The 25276-nt window shown below is 33.2% G+C and overlaps 1 protein-coding gene across 1 annotated transcript; it reads right to left on the reverse strand.

The window, feature by feature from the left end:
* Positions 1–9624: 9624 nt before the first annotated feature.
* Positions 9625–22964, reverse strand: LOC132116166 (phosphate-regulating neutral endopeptidase PHEX-like). The gene is made up of 22 exons (XM_059524801.1): positions 22474–22964; positions 18922–18978; positions 18517–18678; positions 18352–18435; positions 17252–17478; positions 17066–17134; positions 16845–16961; positions 16649–16732; positions 15255–15397; positions 14948–15041; positions 14737–14865; positions 13772–13873; positions 13603–13680; positions 13377–13480; positions 13234–13292; positions 12428–12482; positions 12262–12329; positions 12048–12178; positions 11878–11943; positions 11305–11409; positions 10263–10339; positions 9625–10177 (listed from the first exon to the last, which is right to left on the reverse strand). Exons 1-22 carry the CDS (start codon positions 22595–22597, stop codon positions 10075–10077), a joined length of 2238 nt encoding a protein of 745 aa, XP_059380784.1. The 5' UTR covers positions 22598–22964; the 3' UTR covers positions 9625–10074.
* Positions 22965–25276: the final 2312 nt, after the last annotated feature.

The following is a 25276-nucleotide window of genomic DNA, read 5'->3' on the forward strand; positions in this document are numbered from 1 at the left end:
GAAAGAAGAAAGCCGCCGTTTTACAACTGTGACGACGAGCACCTATCAGGCTCAACTAAATGCTGGATTTTCAAAAGTATGCAAAATAATTGAAGTTTACATCATAGGATCTTTAAAATATGTTAGAGAGTTTTACACACCGGTCTGTTATTGTGGCGACATTTCCACGCCTTGAAACATGACGATGAACGAAACGAACTGTGATAGGTTGTTTGACATGTCGGTCGGGCTTTGGCCAATGAAAGCTGCCTTGAAGGTCTGGCTATGCAAGAATAAAGTGAGCCTAACTTTTGATTCTTTCAGTCCTACTTCTCTTAAACATGCAGAGACAAATCTTTATACTGTTCATTGCTGAACTGGCAAGCAATTCCAGCTGCAGTGTTGAACCGATTTCTCATTGAGAGTCTTTTCATTATCCTGTCGTGCAATTTGTGTTATGTGCATGACCAGCCTTTTGGGGGAACTTGAATGAGTTAGTGACATTGTAAAGCATTGCAATGGCTAAAAGGGTCATCCCTTTGACCTTCATCTGTAAAACCTCCTTTTGCAGGGTTTCAGTCACCTTAGAACAACCCACCATCTTACAATCCCAGATTGCCAGAGTAACACCAATAACTTGTAGATATCTGTAAGTGTTATGTGATTTTGATCCGTGTTTTTTTTTTTTTTTTTTTTTTTACAAATATCTCATTTAAGTTTTTATACTGTGCTTCAGAATACAATTCATTTATGAAACGTGCTTAAAAAATGCCCATCAACTCCTGTTAGGATAGCTTGAAATTTGGGAAATTCATGAATTAAATGATAAAGCAAAAGAAATACAATGGACATATTTCGTGTTAACTATTACATTTATATTTCCTTGTTTACTGTGACCAGGATCCTGTCTAACATGCTTAAAACTGGAGGAAAAAAACACATTTAAACATACAGTCAGTCACTGTATGTAATATAATTTTCATTGTTCTGAAAAATAAGCTGAAGGACAATTAATCATTTTATCTAATTTTACTTCTCCAAAGCAATTTTAGAATAACATCTAAGAACTCGATGTACTGTTTGAGCAATCTTTGCGACATACGGTGTTCTTCTGTGAGACTGAATCAGAGATTGTCAAGCATTATCTAAACGCATCAGCCTCAACCAGAGACACTTTAATTGTCAATCCGATTCGCACAAACAAACGGCAGAGAATCCATCATGCTTTTAAGTCATTAAAAGTTAGAAATGACAAACTGTGGAACAAGGGGTTCCAGTTTAATACTCGCAAAATTCTGTAAGTGTTCTGTAGTTGTGTGTTCGTGTTTTTGGGAACACAGTGACTGATCAGTCTCGTCAACATGATCAACAGTTTCATGCCTTAACAAATGTGTCTGTGAACACCGTGTTTGTAGGCGTCGTGTTATGGGGGGTGGGCGTATGACCACTGAGAGGAGAAAAATGCCTCATTATAGCAGCTAATGGAAAGGCCTCCTAACACGAGCCCTTCGTGGGGGACCGGACATGGTCACCACAGCAACAATCACCACAGCAACCACCAACACAACTGCAGTGAACCACTGAGACTATGATGATCCTGATATTAATACTCGCACTTTATTTGATAGAGCCCCCATAGGAAAGAAAAATCACAATTGAGATATCCTCATCATCTTGTTTGGTTCTTTTGTGGTATTTCTCATCAGATAATTCCAAAACCAAATTATGCTCTCTGCTTGTCAGCATCTGACTCATTTGCAGAGCTGAGTTGTAATTGATTACATGTGATCTGGATTATGTAATCAGATTCCTAATATAAAGAATTTGCAATTAGATTAAATAACATTTTAAAATACTCATAATCAGATCACAGTAACTTTTTTATTACATTACATATTACATATTATTTACACACTAATTCCTCTTTTTCATCTTTTCACTATTATTTTCTAAAATAGCCTACCACTTATATAAACTCAGAAAGTCTTTGAGTTTTGTGGAAGACACAGCATTTGCCCACTGAATTTACAAAAAAAAAAAATAATAATGATAATAATAATTTCAGGTTTTAAGAAGTTTTTTTTCAATATTGCATCAACTATTGATGAACACATTCATTTTTATTAGAATTATTACTCAGTAGGTTATTTAACCATGTATTTCTATGTCTTTGGAAGGCAAACACATTAAGATACTGTACATTTAAAATTATTAAATTAAAATTAAAAATCACAAACTTGTTTAGTCATCTGAACTTCTTTCACCTTATATATTTACTTGAAGAACCCCTGAGATTTTAAAATATTATAATAATGAAATAGTTGTTCTAGTTGGTTAGTTATCGTCACATGACATAGGTAAACTATGTATAATTTTTTAGTACGTGTTTTATTTTGATTGATTTTAAAATTAATTATTTTAATTTAATATTTTAATGATTAAACCAATTATAAGCTTTTTTGTTAAAATCACAAACCCCCTGCAGTTCTCAATCCCCATTTTGGGAAAGCTTGACGTAATGTAATGTTTAATGCACTTTATGTTGTTAATAACAATGAAGGAAATTTTTCGTAGTGTTTGTATTTTTATATATTAATATGGTATATGTGTATCCTATTTAAATCAATGTGATAAATGAGAAAGGCCAAAATTAATCTAAAAGTAGTCTGATTATACCTAAAATGCTTAATGTAATAGATTATGTTACTAACAACAATTTTGTCATGTAATTTGGAATCAGTAATGGCTCTGCTCATCTGTGTGTGTTTTCAGGGAATTTTATGACAAAGTGCTGACTGAGAACTCAGTTATGTATGATGAGCTATATTAGAGAAACCTTTGAGCAACAACATTTTATTTTAGGGAACAGCAAGGAAAAAAGCTGTGAAAGATGAAGGAGAAGTGGACAGGTTAGGAGATGAGAGTCAGTCCTTAGAGAGTCTTGTCACACTCCCTGTCAAATCAGATTGGAACAAATCACTCAAAAGAAAATTATATTTTTCCCGCTTGTTACTGTGGCGATGCTGCCTGAATCAAAAGTTATAGTCAAATCAATCATCTCTCTGTTATCTGTAACCACCTGTCTCTACCTATACATGCAATACATATTGCTCAAAGTGCATACAGTAAAAGCACTTCTGGTCAGACGACTTCTGGAGTTACTAATGACAGTTAAAAGAGCTCCAAGGAGTAATGCAATAGTACTTAAATAATCCACACTTTCTCATTTTATCCAGGTGAATATATCAGGTTCAGTCTGTCTATTTATGACAAGGTGACATCATCTGGGCTTATTTTCTCCCTGCACAGTATCTTGAGCTGTTAGATTTGGCCTGATGTGATTCTGGACTTTTTTGGGGGGGGGTTCATCAACTACAGACATATTTCACAGGCACATTTACACTAGTGTACAAAGTACATACATGCATGACAGGAGAATTATTTCTTCCCCCAAAGGTAAAATTTTCCACCCCAGTGTCATATCTACAACTCAAATGATGTATTGTGTTCAATAGCATTCTGTGAGAAATGACATTTAAAAACAGCTAGGAGTAAAATGTCTAACTTCTATGCCTTGCTGAGATTCACACTGTAGATAGGATTTTTATATATAATATAATATAATATAATATAATATAATATAATATAATATAATATAATATAATATAATATAATATAATATAATATAATATAATATAATATAATATAAATGACAAAATATTTTATATTTTATAGTTTAAGATTGAAAGTCTGGGAGAGCAAAAGAATGCATGAGCAAAGAATAAAACCTTTACTTAAAGGCATTTCAAAAGTAGCAAAAAGAAATTTATGAAGTCATTGTAATATATATATATATATATATATATATATATATATATATATATGTATATATATATTCCAAGACAGTTTTATAGCAAAAAAAAATAAAGCTGAAGTTTTGACACAAATCAACCCTTAGGACATGAAATTGCGTGCAGTTGAAGAAACCATTTACCTTTCTCTCCTAATCTATTTCTCTGCCTTTCTGTTACCTGTTCTCCCTTTTTTCTTATTTTCACCTCATTTATCTACCTCTCTCAGCCTCTCTGCGTCTCTTCAGTGGAAACGGCAGAGTAAGGGCGGAGTGCTTTTAGCTGCAAAACCATGATAGATAAGAACCTTTAAAAAAAAAAAAAGGTCTGATTTAGTTAGACATTGACTCTCAGGCTTTCCTTCCCCATTCTACTTTTATTTCGCCTCAAGGCTAGAGCTACTACAACCCTTTTAGAAATGTTCTTTCTGTTTTCAGAGGCACGAATGGCGTTGCAGCTTGTGAACGCTGCTCGGCAGGGAAGGATGTCTTGCTGAGGGCGTTGTGCTTTGGATTTATATTCTGTGAGAGCAGGTGATTAGAGCAGGTTTTTAAAGAAATATGAATCATCTGTGCCTTTCAGCTTGTAAAAGCAGTGAAGTCAGAAAGGCTGACGAATGTGCGACAGTTCAGTCCGTCAGACCCCGAGGCGATGTTCTTGTCAAAGACTGATCCAAGTTATACTGCTGACTTACGATGGCACACTTCTCAAATCTGAAGTGAGAGAAAGAGAAGTGAATTCAGCAGAAGAGATGTGTGTAAATGTCAGCATCAGCATCTCATTTTTGCACATGATATTGTCAGTCATATTCATAGAATGACTTCCTTTTGTTTACATGGTGAACTGATGTAACTTTAATGTTACTAAATAGGCTGCAAATAGGTTAATGACAACATAAGGACATCTTTTAAAAATCAGTTTTTTAAAAATTCATTTTTGTTTCTACTCCCTAAATAAAATTTAAGATGGATGGAGAAAATATATTTTAGTGCTTTTGCTTTAGCTTGCAAAACTTTTTCTTAGATCACATTAGCTAGAGAAGTTTCATATATATACTTGTATTTAATTAACATGTAAATAAAATGTGTGTGTGTATATATATATTTATATATACTGTAATGTAAATATATACATGTTTTAATTTTTTTTTTTTATAAATGATCTTTATTTGCATTTAAAAGACAGACGCCTTTATTTGTCATTGATTATGCATTTGAGAATTCTATTAAATTAATTCCAAATTACTTTATATATATAAAAAAAATAGAATTACAATTTTTTTATTTTATTTTATTAAACACATGCACATCAAGGAGATGTATTCAAGTCATTCTGTGTATGAACTGCATTTGTAATTTTTTCAATTTGTGAATAAATCAAAAGATAAAAAATGACCATCGTGTCATTGACCCTTGAAAAAAATCCTTCTGTCTGCCAAACAACACCATAAACCATAATATTCATGTAGAGGAGCATATGTCCATACATTTAATTACCACCTAGGCCGATCGAATATGATTTAAGTGTGTCAGCATGTTCCACTCCAGATGGTATTTTCTTATGAGAGGTGGAGGCAATAATTTAGTTCTCCTGGATTGCCGCTCATAAATCATACTTGAGATCACTCACATTCGTTCCCACCTGACAGCTCATGTGCCTGTTACTCTGATTACCCCCGTAATCATTCCCGCCTCTGAGTCCATTCTCTGTCATTACCACCACCAACAGACACGTGGAACGTTACTTCACGGTCACACTAAAAAGCAGGTGATTTTCAGCAAGATTTCATGTTCTTGTTTCTCAAGGACACAGATAAGAATCAGATCTCCACAATAATTCCTTAGAAGGTGGTCTTAAATTACAGATATTCTTCATTGTAAACTTTCTCATCTTTTGCTCATATTGATACCTGCATTATTGATAAGGAGTTTTGTTGTGATAAAGATGCATCTAGTCATGTTTTCTTCAAGGAATTGCTCACAAAATACGACTCCTGCATTCCCTAGGCTCATCTCTTGGTGCATTTTCGCCATATACATCTATAAATAATTCTTCCATTTCTTGGCCGTTCCGCTTTCAGCGTATTTTCAAGTGTATTTATTTTGGATGAGCCCTTGAGGAGAATCTGGCAACCTGACCTCTTAACGGTGAGGTCCCAGCTTAGCTCTTCCATACTTGATAGAATATTAACGGCGAATCTATCTTCTACACTCTACCGGGCATGGATGGAAAACACAATGTGTACAAAACTGTGGGAAGATAAACTGTCTGACCTAAATGTTCCTCCTGTCATGTTCTCTGGCTTGAGTTCCTGCTGTTCTGTGGTTCATAACCTGGACCACCTGGGAAGGATAATGTCAATTCTTTGCCACTTAAATGTCATCTGGAAGCACATTTCAAAATGCAGTTTGTTATTCAGGAAACACCTATTTTGATGAGATTCAATGACTCAAAAAGTGTTGCAGTAAACATAGATAAATAGATAGATGGAGTTAATTCGCATATACTGTAGTGATTGAGTAAACAGACGGTGTACGCTCAGGTCTGGGTGTTTAAAAAGTTCTGTGCACTCCATGTTCATCCAGCTGTGTATAATGCTTTCAAAAAGCTCTTAGTACCCATGTTTCTATCTCTGTGTGCCGCTCAGGGCTATCAGGATGCCACTCAAGCCCAACATAATTAAACTCCAGAGAACAGACCAAAGTGAACCTATCTTACCTCAACAGGTAAGATCTGCAAAAAGCAAAGCCCGAGTAGCTATTTTTATTTGTATAAACTACCTGCCAAGCAATGCAACATCTAATGTGTCTGTTTAAAGATGCAAACATACAAATAGGGTGCAAGACAGAAAATACAGGCCTGTAAACACACAAACATGCTTAAAACTCCCTCTAGTGGACAGCCTATGGAAAAACACGTGTTTTAACTTTCTCTTTATGTACTATATCTCTCTCGCAGACAAAACTCTAGTACTGTAATTTCCTACAATATCTGCAGCAGCGATTGTAGTACTCAAAGACAAAGGATAAGTTAATGGAATCAGCTTTTAATTCACTATGGGTGTGATCTTTTAAAGATTGATGGGCCTATTAACCACTGGATTGATTATTGCTCTTATAGCTCTGAGATAGTCCCGCGTCCTCATTAGCTCAAGCCATCAGTTGTAGTGCATTATGGGGAGATAATGTGATCGGTATGCTGCATGCCCTGTTGATGTCATTATGTTCTTGCTCTCTCACAGACAGTGCAGACCCTTCTACAAACTCTTCAGGTTCCAGTGCACTCATAGGGCACTGTATTACCATGGGAACAGTAGCCTATACATAAATGCACATAATTATGTTATTGTCCTTGTCTCAAAGACAGCCTGAGTGATGGGGAGAGCGAGAGATAGAGAGACCAAGAGAAGTGAAGGAAACTGTTAATTGAGGTGCTGCCTTTGTTTTTGACTATAACAGATTCTTGAGCTGTGAATCATCTTACAATTTATAAAATGTATATTCATTTAATTATATATATATATATATATATATATATATATATATATATATATATATATATATATATATATATATATATATATACATATATATATACAGTGGCGGCTCCTGCCAATTCTCTCAGGGGGGGCAAATGTTTGCATGATTAATGAGGATAAGTCATCCATTCAATTGATAAATTAACGGCTACTTAAAGATGTAAAGGGAACTGAACTACTATAGTATTAATTAAAAAGAAACTGATATTGAGGATATATATATATATACCTCAGAAAAAACAGTAATTATTTTTTCATTTAATGTATTATATTTTGTGTATTTGTTTATTATTTCAGTATATATATATATATATATATATATATATATATATATATATATATATATATATATATATATGTATGTATGTATATATATATATATATATATATATATATGTATATATATATATATATATATATATATATATATATATATATATATATATATATGTATATATATGTATATATACATATATATATATATATATATATATATATATATATATATATATGTATATATATATACTGAAATGCATAACATATATATATATATATATATATATATATATATATATATATACTAAAATAATAAAAAAATACACAAATTATAATACATTAAATGAAAAAACTTTATGCATTGAGTATGTTACTGAACCCATTTATTGAAACTAACTGAAATAATAAAAAAATACACAAATATATATATATTGCTTAAGATCATTTTAGATGAAGTATAGCATGTGACACTGCAGGGCACAGTTGTGCTCTCACATTCACAAGCCTTATGCTTCAGTGGATGAACTGGCTGCCTCTGGCATTGTTCTACAAAACTCATTCTCGCCACCTCCAGCTTTCTCTCTCTTTTTCATCTCCAGTTTCCTCCAGGCAGAATGAAGATTTGGCCCCCTGGACATTTGAACCCATTAAACTGTGTGGCTCTCTTTCTCCCAGCTCCTCAGAATGACAGCAAACACTACTACACACAGACTGACGGATGCATCTCCTCAGGAGCTCTGGGCTATTTTTAGACCTTTCCTTTTTAGCACTCCAATCAATGAAATTCCGTGTTCCACCGTTTTGTCCCCACGAGACTTCTTCTGTTATTTCTGCGTAAATGGAGGTCAAAGCAATTGATTTTGATTCACATCCTTTCTGCATTATTGGACTTCTGCAGTGTGTGTATGTGTGTGCACTTAATTCATGTTCTGAGTTTATATCCAACAGGGTTGGTTCCATTTTTCATTCATCCAATTTCTTCCTGTGCTTGTTACTCATACTTGTTTCCTAATTGGTCATGTGAAAAAAAAAGACATTTGCATTGATTTCCTTCCCTACACCCTTAAAGGAACAGTTCACCCAAAAATTGCAGTTTGCTAAAAACTCAGGCCATCAAAAATGTTGATGAATTTGGTTGATGAATTTGGTGCAGATTTGGAGAAATGTAGTATTACATCACTTGCTCACCAATGAATCCTGTGAAGTGAATGGGTGCTGTCAGGATTAGCTGATAAAAACTTTGCAATTGTCCACACGACTCCAGTCCATCAATTAACATCTTTTAAGACAAAATGCGGCATGTTTTTATGAAATAAATCAATCAAGACATTTTAACTTTAAACATTAAAGTTATTGAATATATATATATATATATATATATATATATATATATATATATATATATATATATATATATATATATTAATTAAAATACTAAATCTCTTATCCCAGCAAAATATGTAGAGACAAGGGATAATTGACCTGATTGACCCTGTCTGTTTTTATTCTGCTACAGTATAATGACTGGCTGACTGTATATTATGCCGCTTATTACATGGCCAAATTAATAAATAAATATATATTTTAACAGACAGGAAATGGCGTATATAAAAATATTTCTATTTGCATAAACTATTTCAGCTTTAAACATGAAATAAAAATTCACCTTGTCTTTTTTTATATAAATGCATGTAACAGATCGTATTTTTAACGACTGTTTATTTTATTTTTTCATTTAAATGTATTTTTTTTTACCTTAATTAAATTAATATTTTAATTTTAATCAAAATTTAATAATAAATTATAATTTATTCTTACCAGTAATCTTACCACTTATTCTTGAGTAAGTTTACTTACCAATACTAAGCAAAGATCTGTTTTATCTGTTCATGACTTTACCGTGTACAATACACCAAAATAGACTGTTTTTTCTACAAAGAAAAAAAAAACAAAAGAAAACCACAAGAACAATTTGAAAACCTCAGGAAAACAATAATTATTTACTTGTGTTTTCAATAAAATAAAACGTCAGACAATGTTAACTGTTATCGACAACATTGAAAATGAGAATAATAATTTATAACACTCTTAAAGCAACAGTGCCACCTAATTTGTTTGTGGAAAAAAAAACAGTGATGAACCAAAGGAAGGCCTCAAGGGAATTTTGATGGTCCGTTTGCCTTTTGCACATATTAATTGAGGTCAGACAGTAAAACGCAGATCTGGCTGAAAGCGCTCAGGTTTTAGGCACTGTATGTATTTTCTACAGTGTTCCAGTGGCTGAAGGAGGGCCAGGCGCTCAGTGGTCAGCACGGCCCTAGGGTTCAGTGTTAGTAACCGCTGGTTCTCTTTAAGAAACCAGTGAACGGGACAAAATAAGGAGGTTTGGGTTGTGCTGTGATTGAAATCTTCACAAGGTCCTCTTTTTCATTACCACACTCGACAGGACTCCGCCCCCCTGTTCATGACTGAAGATTCAGGGCAGTTAAACGCTTTACGGAACTCTTCATAGTTGCTCATCGCTCCGATAACCCTTCATCATAGTAACAAGAGTAAAGTGAGTGACATTGAAGGATAAGGAATGCAGTATAGATGTAAATGATATTAATGCATCACACCTATATTTAGGAGGGCTGTGAGCTCCACTCTGAATCTGATCACGTGCTGCTTCTGGTCTGTAGGCATTACAGCGAACCTAAAAAATTACAATATATGCACAACAAATCAATGGAGTCCCATTTAAAGCAAGACACTAAAGGAAAAACCAATTGGTTTTCATGAACTGGTCAGTTTTTAGATCGTTGGTATTTGGCTTTTTGTAATATGACGTTTCAGACAAGTAGAAAGAAAATATCTAAAAACGATTTTAAGTATTTATTTTATTAGACTTACTGTGCTCTATTTGCTTTTGTAGATTTCAGTTCCAATATATATCTTTAAAAGCCATTTTCTTAAAACGTCAGTTCAATAGCACTTACACACATTCCACTTTTGTTTTATATTCTACATTCTGAAGGTTTTAACAAAGTGTTTGATAACAAATAATTTGCCTGATTCTACAAAATTGCATTCCTATAACATAATGAAAGTATTTTTCAGTATTTTCTGATTAATGGAGTAATAAAAAAGGCATATCCAAAATTAAATCTCCTAAAAAAATTGAAACTAGATTTTTGAACCTGGCATTACAAAATTTACAAATCTCTACTTTGGAAATTCGGCAAATGAGTGCTTATTTAATTGGATAATGCATAATTTGCCTATCTGATTTCATAAAACCTTTTAAAGCAATTTTTAATGGAATCAATTAACTTAGGAAGTATTTTCATACTTATGAGTTAAACTTCTTACCATATTAACCTGGAGTGTTTTGTCTAAAGTACATTTGCAAGTAATATTTATTTGAATTATTCACTTAGTTATCACAAAGTGCATACTTTTGAGTGTGTACTAAAACTACCATGTCATAAAATGTTAATTCTAATCTTGCATGCTATTGATACACAAAAAAATAAAACGAAAAAAACATATTACTTATAGTATAGTAAGCCATATTATTATAGTTTTTCAACAAATTCTAATTTTTAAGAATAAAATATTATGTTTGTTACATCTGACATCTTAGCCTAAATATTTATGTGTGAAATGCAGAATACTGACATGAGCATAACTGAGGAAAAACAGCTGGTTGTTGGTCAGACCCACACCAGGCAGGAGAGGCTCCTCGACTCCTGCTCTCTCTTTTTCAATCCATCTCCTATAGGCCTGCAGACAAGTTCACATGTACATAAATATATACACCGAAACAGACACACTATTAAAGGAATTGCAAAAAAAAAAAAAAAAAAATTCATTCCAATTTTTCTTTCATCTATGAAACACAAACTGAGGAATTGATATTTTCTGCTGGCCACTTAAAACTTTAAAAGCTTTCAAGCTTCAAAAAAGATGAAAAACCATTAAAATATGATGAAATTAATAAGATACCAATGTGCAGTTTGTGAATGAATCATTTTTCAGAATCAGTTTTGAGTCACATTTTTCTATGAATCAGTTGATCCAATTATCAGTTTTTCATTATCAGACGTGTACACAAATCAACAACAAATGGTAATAAATTCTCCAAATTTCCCTTTTTTTGATCCATCAGACTTTGGAATGAGACTTACTGAGTTGACGGTAAATCAGATTCAGGTCACTTTAGGATAATTATAGTGGAAAATGCTGTAATACCCTGAAAGATTCTCTTATCCCTCCATTGTCAGCAATGTTCTCAGCCAGAGTCCTTTTCCCCTTGACCTTGAGAAGGGATTGTGGGTATTTAGTATTAGATTGGAAGCTCTGCTACATTTTGATGACACGTTCAAACAGGAATGCATTAAAAAGGCTGGTGCCTACTGTACATTTAGCCCCGCCTCTTTCCAGTTGTAACTGTTGTACTGGTCAATCATGCATTGTGTCTTTTCGGTGAAGCGGGTGATTGAGGAGTTGCTCCACCACTGGTCCAGGTTCCCATCTTTGTCATATTTTCTGCCTAGATAAACACAGATGTCCTTAAGAATCAGCTGTCATCATGGCAGCACGTGTTGAGACTCATTATAAATCAAATGGCCTCACCATTGTTATCAAAGCCATGGGTCAATTCATGCCCCACAATTACTCCAATGGCTCCATAGCTCAAGGATCTGACTCAAGAACACATTTTATGAATTATTTTTCCTAGAAATCCACATGATCTCAAGCATACTATGAAACATAAATCAAAAGAGTGACTATGTCTCACCGAGGGTAGTCAAGTCCCCAGAAAAATGGCTTCTGAAGTTCTCCCGCAGGGAATCCTGGGTAGAAGAAGACAGTTTAATTAGCCACCAGATAAATGAAGATTGCGATCAGGTATATCTAAACACATCAAACATCTAACACAGAGACTGCACTACTATTACACCTGATGGATACCAAACCAGAAATGTTTTTTATAACTCATATTATACTGGATATCGTTTATCATTATTAGTAATGCACTTTTAAAGGCACAGCGTTGTTACTGAGGTTGATATGAACACTAAATTGTGTATGAGGGTAGTAAAATAAACACCCACATAAATGTATTCAAGTATTTTATGACCATCAAGGCTACATTTAGGTCAAAAATAGAGTAAAACAGTGATATTGTGATATATATTTTTACAATTAAAAATAACAGTTTTCTGTATACTATATTTTCATATATTTTAAAATGTAATTCATTCCTGTGATGGCAAAGATGAATTCCAGGAATCATTATAATATGCTAATCGGCGCTCAAGTAGCATTACTTCTTATTATTATCAATGATGAAAACAGTTGTGCTTCTTAATCTATTCTTTAATAATTGAAAAGTTTAATAGAACATTAATATTTAATTTATTGCATCCTTGCTAAATAAAAGTTTACATTTCTTTCAAGTCTTAATATTTTTTAAGACAAAAGTCTATATGTATACTTTTTATAGAAAAATAGGAAAATATTACAACCACTGTGATTGACCAATTAAAACCAAGTATTCAATAGCGCTCTTTATTTATTTATGAACTGAAAATCATTACTCACTGATCTGATTTGTAGACGAGCTGTAAAATGCATTTACTGTTGTTGGGTTGGTGAACCACCTGAGGGGAAAAAAGTGATGTTTCATCATGTTCAAAGGCAGATTCATCTCATTCTAACAGGCTTTGAAAATGCTGACATCTTACTCTGTGCGTGGGACTGTTTTCCTCAGCCAGCCGATGTCAGACTGAGCTATGAACTTCAGGGTCTGCATGACATTCCCAAAGTAATCTGTCTCAGTGAACGCCAACTGTGCATAAACATAAAACCTTAATGACTTTGAGTTGCACTGATGTCTGCCAAACACAAAACAGTTCACCTGAGTAACAAAATCAATAAGATGAACTAAATCTGGAAAGCCTGCAAACATACTTGTTTGAGGTCCTCATTAATATACGTGTCGTTTAAGATGAAGTCTGGGTAACCCACTTTCGCCAAGACTGCATGAGCCTAACATGAAATATCGACAGTTATGATGTGAAAAAGAGCAGTTTCATTGATGCTGTGTATTCATAGCTGTCACAAATACACTGGAAAACACCTTTTCTGTTGCTTTTCTCTTTGTTTCTTTGTCCATCCAGTCATTCTCCTTCTCAAGCATGTCAATAAATGCCCAACGGATACCATTTATCAGTTCCTCCATCTTCATAAAAGTTGAAAGACATTCATCAGAGGAGCATTCAATAGCATGTTAATCAGTTTTACAGTAAAATGAGATCCAACGGTTTATGCTGTTATTAAGGATTAGATCCACCAGATGGGGACAGAAATTAAATCAATCACACCCAATCCTAGAGCAGTGGTTGCTGAAAAATCAGCTTTGCCATTAAAGGAATACATTTATTTTTTAAAAACAGATTCAAATAGAAACAATTATTTGAAATTGTAATAATGTTTCACATTATAACTGTTTTTTAATCTACTAAATGCAGCCCTTTTGAACAGTAGCATATGTTAATGTTATTTATTCCTCTTACTGCAGGCAAATAAGCATCAGCAAAAATAGAAATATTGTGCAATATTAATATGACTGTTTTCTATTTTAATATATATAAACATGTTATTTATAACTGCATGGCAAAGCTTGCAGTAAAAGTTTTTGTGTACATAATATATGTGTGTGTGTACTGTGTTTTTTTATTATGTATATATAAATACACACACATGCATGTATATATTTAAGAAAAATATGTTATGTTTATATATTAAATACATTTATATATATATATATATATATATTATAAATTATATAAATATATGCATGTAAATATATGTAAACATTTTCAAAATATATATTGTATGTGTGTGTATTTGTATGTACATAATAAATAAACAAAGTACACACACATGTTATGTAAACAAAAGATGTTTATTTTGGATGCGATTAATCGCGATTAATCATTTGAAAGCACTAATACAAATGATTATATATATATATATATGTGTGTGTGTGTGTGTGTGTGTGTGTGTGTGTGTGTGAATAGTTTCGCCTATTATAAGTCATACCATGTGTTTCTTGTCCTCTTGGAAATGCTTATCGACAAAGAGCCTACCGGTGGCATAGATGAGTGTGTTTTCTACATAATTCACACACTTGTCCCAACGAGGGGTCAGAGAGGTGGTCCCTGTGGTAACCTGAGAAGAGACGGATATTTAATATTGTAAACCACAGCAAATCTATTTTTGGAGAGTTACATTGAGGATGCTGTCCACTAACCCGAGCAAAGTCCAGGTATCTGTAGAGAAAGCGTCGACTCAAGGTAGTGATTCTGGAAAAAACTGATCTCCATATGACGTAATTGGCAACTGTCCTGGGGCAAGAGTGGAAAAAAATTGTAGCAGATGAATTACAGAGTAATCCTGACTCTGTTATTGAGCAGAGCAGGTAATAAACAGAAAGGACATATAAACAGCACACACAGTGATCACACAAGTGACATTGTCCAGACCCACAGAGGCAGAGCCTCAGGGCTGTGATGTAGGTTTTGATGAGGTTTTAATATTTTTAAAAGCTGTCTGGATACCTGGTTTCTGTGGCGTTGATGAGTTTGAAGAGGTCTTTAAAGTATTGTGGGGCACGTACGATCACCTGCTCTGAAGAGGAGATTTTCAGGTCTGGGTACAGCTCAGTGTCAATCACCGCTCTGACAAAACCCAGCCAGTTAAACTGCAAAAAAAAAAAAAAAAAAAACCTTAGTAAATAAATAGATAGAAATATCACTAACAATAGCTATGTTTTGTATTGATGCTTGTTTCCGCCACAGACGTGAACAAAAAAATATATATAAACAAAAAGGTAATTGCAACTTTTTATATACATTGTTGCCTTTTTTTGAATTTATGAGTTTATATCTCACAATTCTGACATTTTGTTTAATTGTAAGATTTAAATGAGTTAACAACTTGTAATTGTAAGATATAAACTTGGGATTTAAAGAAAAAAGTTTGAATTGTGAGATAAAAAGTTAACAATAACCTTTTTTTATTTATTCTGTGGTGAAAACATGAAAAAAACATGATTGCAAGATGTAAAGTCACAATTATGAGTTTAAAACGTGCAATTGCAATATATAGTCATAATTAAAACTTTTTTCTTTTAATTATGAGTTTATTTCTTACGATTCTGCTGTTTTTCCCGCACAATTTTGTGGAAAAAAAAAGGAATTACCATTAAACTAGTTCTGTCTGAATATAGTCACAATTATTCTTGATGAAACCCAATCACAATTGTGAGATATTAACTCAGAATTGCAAGAAATTAACTCACAGTTCTGAGTCAGAATCATGAGAAATAAAAAGTTAGAATTGTGTGAGGAAAAAGACAAAATTACCTTTTTTAATTCTATTGCAAAAAAAAAAAAAAAGGATTTGTAAGATTTGAATGAATTTATAACTTGCAATTATATGATATAAACTTGGAATTTAAAGAGAAAAGTCTGAATTGTGAGATAGAAAGTTACTAATTTTTTATTTATTCAGTGGTGAAAACAAACAAAAAACTGAATTGCGAAATGTAAACTTGCAATCATGAGTTCAAAACTTGCAACTCCAATTCATAGTTAAAAAAAAAAGTGAGATAAAAACTCACAGTTTTGAGAAAAGAACAGACAGTCATTGTTAGTTGATGATACCAAATGCATAACTAATTGAACCAGAGTTCAAAGTGTTACATAAAAGAAGCATTTTTCTAAAAAGGCAGCAGTGGGGTATTCATAAGTGTCAAATGCTTATGAATGGAATTGTACAGTAGTCATCGTTATGTGATGAAAATTTGCTGTGTAACATTTTAAAAATGATTAATGCAATTAACACAGCATCCTTTTTGTTCAACTGGCTCATATATTTGTTTACTACCAAGTAAATGTGTGTGTATATCATAGCAACTAATATACATTTATATTAATAATAATGTACTTACATTAGGAACAGTGCGCTGCAGTTTGGACAAGCTGTACTTGTTGTACATGTTCTCACTGGTGCGGTTCTCATAGGGAATCACAATCTACAGAAGAGCACACACTCCATTGAAGCATCAAGTACCTTGACAGCAGTGTTTTCTTTCTCAATGCCAGTGCTTTGAAGGAATTTGGTTTCTCCAGTGTTTTGGTGCTCACCTGTGCAAGTTTGATTTCAAAGTCAAGTACTGGTTTCATCTGAGCCTCAGCATCCTGCTCACTGGCTCCCAGCATGACAGAAACATCAACCATCAACCTTAAAAGAGCTTCTCGGTACTGCAGAGAGGCATGAAAAGAAAAGTTTGAGAATGCTGAGAAATAAGCAGGGCTGACTGTGGCAGTGTGTAACGATCTACAGGTTGACAGATGTACCGATGTACCATTTGTGCCTCAGTGGTGTTGGTGATGTAATCTTCTCTGGATGACAGTGACAAAGAGGCCTGATCCAGCTAAAAAAAGAAATGGAGTTTTCATTCTTCCCTCAATTTTATTGTTTGGACAAACAGGTAGCCCCGCCCCAAACTCACGCCATTGGTTGAACCCAAACCCATGTAGCCAGGTCTCACCTTGATGATGTACCGGCTTGAGTTCTTGTCATCAGGAGAGACATAAAGCCGAATAAGGACGGACTTGCTGTGTTGACTGCGTATCTGCGCCAGTGTCTCCAGCAAGTTAAACTGAGACTCCACCCACCGCGAGGAAGAGCCCAAGGCATCACCTAACACCGGCCAGCGGAATTCCTTCTGCTTTAGATTCTTCAGCAGAGGTTTTGCATCCACAATCTCCAGAGCAGCTGTCAGGATAGAGGGATGAAGGGAGTGATGAAGAAATAGTATTTATTCACTTGGCAGATGCTTATATTAGTAAAGCAGGGATTCCTAAACTTTTACGTCAACTGAAGCTCTAAAACATTTCATTCAATTTCCCCCCTGAGATTAACAAGTTAACAACATATTTGCTTATTCACAGTTCTCTGATGCCATTTATTGTTTAAAAACATGAAGAATAATACAGTTTATATACACTGTCATTCAAAAGTTGGAGATCAGTAAGATTATTATGTTTTTTAAGACGTTTCTTATGCTCATCAAGGCCACATTTAATTGATCAAAAATAAAGGAAAAATTATAATATTGGGAAATATTATTGCAAGTAAAAAAAAAAGGGTTTGTATATTAATATACTTTTCAAATATTATTTATTCCTGTAATGCAAAGCTCAGTTTTCATCAGCCATTACTCCAGTCTTGAGTCCTTCAGAAATCATTATAATATTCTTAATATCTTTTTGGGACATGTAATGCTGTTCATGATTCTTTCATGACTAACAAGTAAAAAAGAGCAGTATTTCTTTAAAATAGAAATATTTTGGTAACAATATACACTACCAATCAAAAGTTTGGGGTAAGTACTTTTTTAAAGAAATTAATCATTTTATTTAGCAAGACTTATTTAGGCACTTTTAAATGGCAGTATATACATAAGCATATACAATTTTTATTTTAAATGTTTATTATGTAATAATTGTTATTTAATTAATTAAGACAGAACTCGTTTTGTCACTTTTGGTTTTGAAAACTTTATACTTTATATAAGAGAGAGAGGAAGTGAGGTAGGTAGATAGATTGAATAATAAGAGATAATGTAAATAAGAGCTCGGTTCTTACATTCATTCATGCAGGACATGTAGAGAACTTTGGCCTTCTTCACTGCCTCTATGTCATCTCCTCCGATGGGCTGCTCTAACAACTCTGTGGCACAAAGATTCAATATTAAATCAGCCTTATTTGGACTGAAAGTTTATTTCGGTCAGAATCATGTGGATCGTGCACCTTTCAGCTTGAGGTCTACATTCTGTCTGAGCCATGGGTAAATCCCATAGCTAGATGAGTCTTCTGGAATGGGGTTGTCCCGGAGCCAGCCTCCACATGCGTACTTGTAGAAATCCTCACATGGTTCTACTGACTGATCTACCTTACTCAAGATGGAACCGGCTAGAGAAGACACATCAGCAAACACAGATTCAGCATTACAGTAATCTCAGAGAAGTAAACACAGTGTTCCCGCTGAACAGAGGTTTCTCTGAATGATAATGCCTGCTTATTATGTTCAGTAGAGTGAGTAAGTGCAGTTTAGGGAATTGTTGTTGTAGGTGGTTGCCTACTGGCCCAAGTTGTAAAAAAGTAAACATGATATTCTAGAATCTATACCTGTATGGCTTTATGATATAAGTTTACCTGCTTCGATACAATGTGGGGTGAGGCAGAAGTCATCATTGCTTGCTTTGTGTGTCACTACAGGGGCAGAGAAGAAGAAAAAAAAACTGTCAAGCAGACCGATCAAGACAGCTATGGCCTGAAATGACTGCCAAACATTGCGTTATGAGCACAAACACACACACACACACACACACACAGACAGACACAGACACACACAGAGATTCAGATCCCACTGCGCTCAGCCTTTAGCTGTCCATGCTCTGGATGTCACAGGACAAAAACACAGTGCATGCTCTACTACACACATTCCAAACAACTACAAACAGGGCTGGGGGAAACTAACATGTTACAATATAATGTCCTTAAAAAGCAGCTAACTAAGTTTAATTTAGTTTAATAGTTAAATTTTCTTTAAAAAAAAGTTAGTTGCCTACTTTTGAATGATATTTTCTTAGCTGTATGTATGTATCCACTATTACATTAAATTATATTAAATTTAATCACAAAATATTAAAGAAACATTATATTTAATATATAAATAACATGCATTACTTGATTTTAATTTAATTTAATTTAATTTAATTTAATTTAATTTAATTTTAATTTTAATTTTAATTTTAATTTTAATTTTAATTTTAATTTTAATTTTAATTTAATTTAATTTAATTTAATTTAATTTAATTTAATTTAATTTAATTTAATTTAATTTTTTCCCCATATAAGAACTATATCCCTGTGTAGATGCACTGCTTTCAATGTATATATCTAGTTTAATTTAGGGTTATTATTGTTAACTAAAACTAAAACCAAAGCCATGATAATAATAATAACAATAACAACAACATTTTTATTAATTGAAATAAATGCTAACTGAAATAAAATAAAATATTTATTTTTAAAAATTCTAATTTAAGCTAGTTGACAAAAAGCTATATTTCCCATTTTCATAATTTGATGTACTAAAAGAAATGTAAAAAAGAAATAAAATATTTAAACTATACAATTTAAAGATCAAATTTAACAAAACAAAAATACTAAACCTTTAAAATAAAATTAAAATAAAAAACTATAATAATAAAACAATATATATATATATATATATATATATATATATATATATATATATATATATATATATATATATATATATATATATATAAACTACAATAGTATCGTAGTAATACTAAAATAACACTATGATTTCATTGTGTCATGTACATGGAATTTAAAATTAAATTAAATTTAAAAAAATCTTTGTATTTAATATATTTAGTACTTATACTTTCACAGAATTTAATTTAATTTAATTTAATTTAATTTAATTTAATTTAATTTAATTTAATTTAATTTAATTTAATTTAATTTAATTTAATTTAATTTAATTTAATTTAATTTAATTTAATTTAATTGTTGTTTGCCTAAGAACTCTAAAAACTATATTTCTTTATATATTTCCTTTATTCACCTTCACTGATTAGGATGTGAACGATCCAGTATCATCACATTTGTCATAAAATGGTGAAAATTCTGAAATCTGGTTGTACAATGCTGTTTTATTCAACATTGTGTCCAAATACAGTGTGCACAGACCCTGCAGTAAACTGAATTAATGGAGCAAAATAACAAATACATTTTTGCAATATCTGCTTCAGTGCACTGAAACCTGATCAGCGCAAACTCTCCATGCAGAGGTCAGTGGAACTGTGTGAATTTGTTTCAGTGCGTTTGACTGAGCATAAACTGCATGTATGTTGTGAAATCGGACAAGCATTGCTTTTAAAGGCCTGTGTTTATGGTTCAGTCCAGAACTGGACAGCAGATGACCACAGCAGGATCCAGCACCCGGCCCCGTGGGACTGAGCCTCATTATCCCCACAAGCAGCAGACACAGCTGCGTGTGTGTGACTGGAATATGCACAGACAGAAATGAGCATAATTACACTCTTGTGTCACCGCAAATATGCAGGCAGCCCTCAACAACTGAGAACAATAAGAACATCATTTATTTGCTGTCTCAACTGTACACCACCAAGAAAACACTTATGTACTGTACACCAAAATACATCCACACACTCTCGTTTAGCCCTCATGAGATGTACATTCACAATGTCTCAGGTTCCACGAGACCTATTCACATTATTTCAGCACTCTTAAAGTGACAGTTCACCCAAATATTAAAATTGACTCACCCAATTTACTTCATTTACTCACCCTCATGTCATTCAACAAATTGTAAAGGGCATTTGTATGGTGCTTATTGGAGTTTAACAGACCCTAGTCATTCCATGCTTTCATTTTTAGAAAAAAGAGAAGCATAAACACTCTTTAAAATATCTTTTATGTTTCATAAGACATAAAAAAGCAAGTCTATGGATTTAGTATATATATATATATATATATATATATATATATATTAAATACTGATTTCATCTCTCAATTAATTTATTTTTTCAGCCACATAACAAAGGGATTTTGTGACTTTTTAACTTATAATTCTGACATTTCTTACCAGAATTGCAAAAACCTGTCCTCCTTAGTTACTGTTGCTATCTCTGACAAGCCATGCCGCTTTCACACTACACATTCTCACACAGTGAAAAATATATCGAGGAGCAAAGAGGAAACTGACAACAAGCCGACAGACAAGACAGAGCAGGTTACTTCTGGTTAGAAACAAGGTCTCAGCCTTCAAATTTGATCATTTTTTAAGAAATGAAAGAAATAACACTGTTTTGTGCTTCTTAAATGTGTCGTGACAGTTCACTGTAGCGCCTCAGTTCAAGCAGCACAAGTGAACCTATTGTCTTTTCATATTTACTTAAAGCACAAAATGAACATGAATGAACATCAGAACGTATTTTATTTCAACCGCGGAGACTTCAATACACAATATTTGTCAAATTTAAGTCCACCAAATTAATCTACTCTCTCCTGTCTGATTTGTTTGTCAGACAAGAAAGCGGATTCAGTGTTATGATTGGTCAGATTTATTTCTTGCAATTGCAAGTTAAATTCAGATTTTTTATTAATATCTCATAATTTTGAGAAACAATATATAAATGGTCCATAAAAATAGAATTACAAAAATTTCACAATTGTAAGAAAAAACATAATTTACCATACAGGCAATTACAATTACTTCCATACAAGTTATACAGGCTGGAAACTGGGGTTGGATGACTTAATGACAGAATTTTAATTTTTAGGTCAACTATCCCTTTAAAACACACTTTTTCCTAAACAAAAGCACCCACATTCCCAAATGACACAAAAATACACACTCACAGCCTTCTAGCCTCAAAACTTTAAAGTCACATATATATGTTTTCTAACCAGAGCTCGCATACTTACTGTGCTAATTACAGCCTTCAAAGACACGCTGTGTGTGTAACAGAATACACTCCAAAAATAATCTCACACACAAACACACATACAGTATGAACACAGTTAAACTGACCTTAGAGTACAAATATCTATCTATCTATCTATCTATCTATCTGTATCTATCTATCTATTAAATTTAATGCGCAATATAAAGCGAGTAGGTAATTGTGCATGCAGTTTACTCACCCGTGATGACAGCTATCAGTAGTGCAATGCAGACACACACACACACTGCTAGTGCAGCTTTCAGGAGAGTGTTGGGGCCCGCGCTCGCTTTGGATCCTTCTCTCCCCAGCCTCTCCATTTCCATACTACCACTGAGTTGACTGTGTTCTCTCTCTTTCTATTCCTCCGTCTATCCCTCACCCGGTTTTCACCCCTCCTGGCCTGGAGATATGCGCTTTAAGTCCTGATCCCAGGTCTGTGGTCCTTTTGCGGCAGTGTCGAGGTGTCTCTCCTCACAGGTCTCAGATCAGTGGCAGATGCACAGCATGAAGAGTCATGCTCTACTTGCCAAAGAGTATCCCAGACTAAGAGAGAGGATAGGAGAGAATAGAACAGGCAAAAAGGGAGGGGAAAGAGGGTGAAGGAGAGAGTTAGGAGATCCAAGAGTAGGAGGAATTATTTTCCTTAGTGCCAACTGGAGCACCTTACTTACAGGAGTAATTATGTGGCGTCCTGCAGGAAGGGCGGGATGACTGGATGTGTGTGTATATATGTGGCTCAGCCTCTATATAGTCTGTGTTTATGCGCAAGGTGTGTGTTTTCTGAGTCCCTGCACCTGCCCACTCAACACTAAGTTTGAGATGATGAGCCCTACGGTTAAATGTAACCACTTCCCTGTTTATTCTTAGAATGTCCCACAACATAAAATAGAATGAGGAACATACACGGTGTGATGATGATGATGTGTCCGTGCCAGGACACAATCTATGTGCATACAGAGTTTCCTAGACAAAGTTTTATCTAATATATCTGATCATTTTATCTGGGCTGTGTGGACATGAAAATGGACGTGTGGCACAAGAGAATGTGAATAGTGTCAATTTGTTTGTGATCTGATCTTATCACTGACGAATACATCAATGTTTATTTATCAGTTTAACTGCTTGCTTGAGATTCTCCTTGTGATAAAAAAAAAAAACTTTTTCAAAAGTATATGACGATTTTCAAAGACAGAATCACAATTTGAATAGCCTGAAACATCATATTTTTTATGTATTTAATTAAATATCATTTTAGCTATTTAAAAACTAATGATTTGTTGTGTATTTGTGTATTTTGAATATTAATATAAAATATTTAGAGTATTAGAAATATAAAATCTATATTATAATCAACTAATTTCTTATAAAATGTATTAAAATATTAATTATATATATAAAATTGTTATTAAATATTAATATATTCAAATATTCATGTATTCATCTATTCAAATATTAATATATTCATGTGTGTGTGTGTGTGTATAATATGGATTTAAAATGCTACATGTATAATTTATTATAATATAAATGCAATATAATATCAATTATAATTTGTTATAATATAAATGCACAATTTGTTTTTGTTGATATTTGCTTTCCTCATACCACTGAAACAGGGTTATATAGGGTTCTAAATCTAAAATCATAAAAAAACACTCATTATTTGAAATAAAATAAATAAATATAAGAAACCATATACCTATTTTATTTCAGCTAGGAGCCAAGGAGACATTTATCATTTTTGTTTAGTTTAAATGGGTCATACGATGCGATTTAAATTTTTCCTTTTTCTTTGGAGGGTTACAAGCTCTTGGTGCATGAAGAAGATCTTGTAAAGTTGCAAAGACTAAAGTCTCAAATCCAAAGAGATATTCTTTATCAAAGTTAAGACGCTGCCACGGCCTCCTAAAATGGCTCGTTCAAACACGCCCCACATGTCTACATCACTATGTGGAAATATTTGCGTAATCCCGCCCAAATGTTCACGCAACCATTTCGTGAACCTAGGAGAGGAGGTCATTCTGACTTTGCTATGACAATCATTGAATGTTCAAATGTTGAGGTTTGCACATCACGTGTGTGTGTGAGAGAAAGAGAAGGGGGGGGGGGTGTCACATAGTGGAGTCAGCTGTCTTAACCGTTCGTTGCTTGTGTACTGCAAACACATACGAGCTTCATCACTGTGTCTGTTACATCACTCTGTTCTTCTTTCAGGCTTGAACTGATGGAAAAACTAAGGACATTATTAAATGTCTTTACATTTATTTCGAAAGATGAAGCTCACGATTATAGAAAGTTGTGTTACATTTCCGACAAGTACTTGCGGTGTTCGGCCAATTACAATGAACTGGGTCAGCTGACAAATCAGAGCAGACTGCTCTTGTCGGAAGGACTTTGTAGAAAACGATGCATTTGAGAGAGGAAGGGCATAGAGGACCTACAATAAAGTACACTATTTGAAAAATAATGTTTTTTGAACATTACAGTATGTCAACATATTCTGTTACACCAAGTACACAAAATAATGATCTTTAAAAAAGCATCATGACCCCTTTAATACTGAAGTACTAAAATAACTCAAACAAAATAAAGTAAAACTTAAAACTAAAACTTAATAAAAAACGATATAAACAAATTAAAAATCTAATAAAAATGACAAGCACAACAAAATCCCTGGAACTTTAATAAAAAAAAAATTTAATTAAACAAAATTAATTCTAATATAATAACAAAAAAAATATAAAGGCATACTAAAATAACACTGCATGGTAATACTATGTTCATCTGGTTGCACTTTATTTTACAGTACGTGTACTAACATGTACTTATAGTGTACTTACAGTGTATTTATCTAAGAAAGTTCTGGTAATACAAGGTAACTACATGGGGTAGGGTTAGGTTTAGGGGTAGGTTCAGGGTTAGTACCTAGTTATTACATAGTTATTGTAATTACTATAATAAGTACATAGTATGTACATGAGGAACAGGACTGTAAAATAAAG

This window comes from Carassius carassius, chromosome 35 (assembly GCF_963082965.1).
Source record: "Carassius carassius chromosome 35, fCarCar2.1, whole genome shotgun sequence".
Lineage (NCBI taxonomy): Eukaryota > Metazoa > Chordata > Actinopteri > Cypriniformes > Cyprinidae > Carassius > Carassius carassius.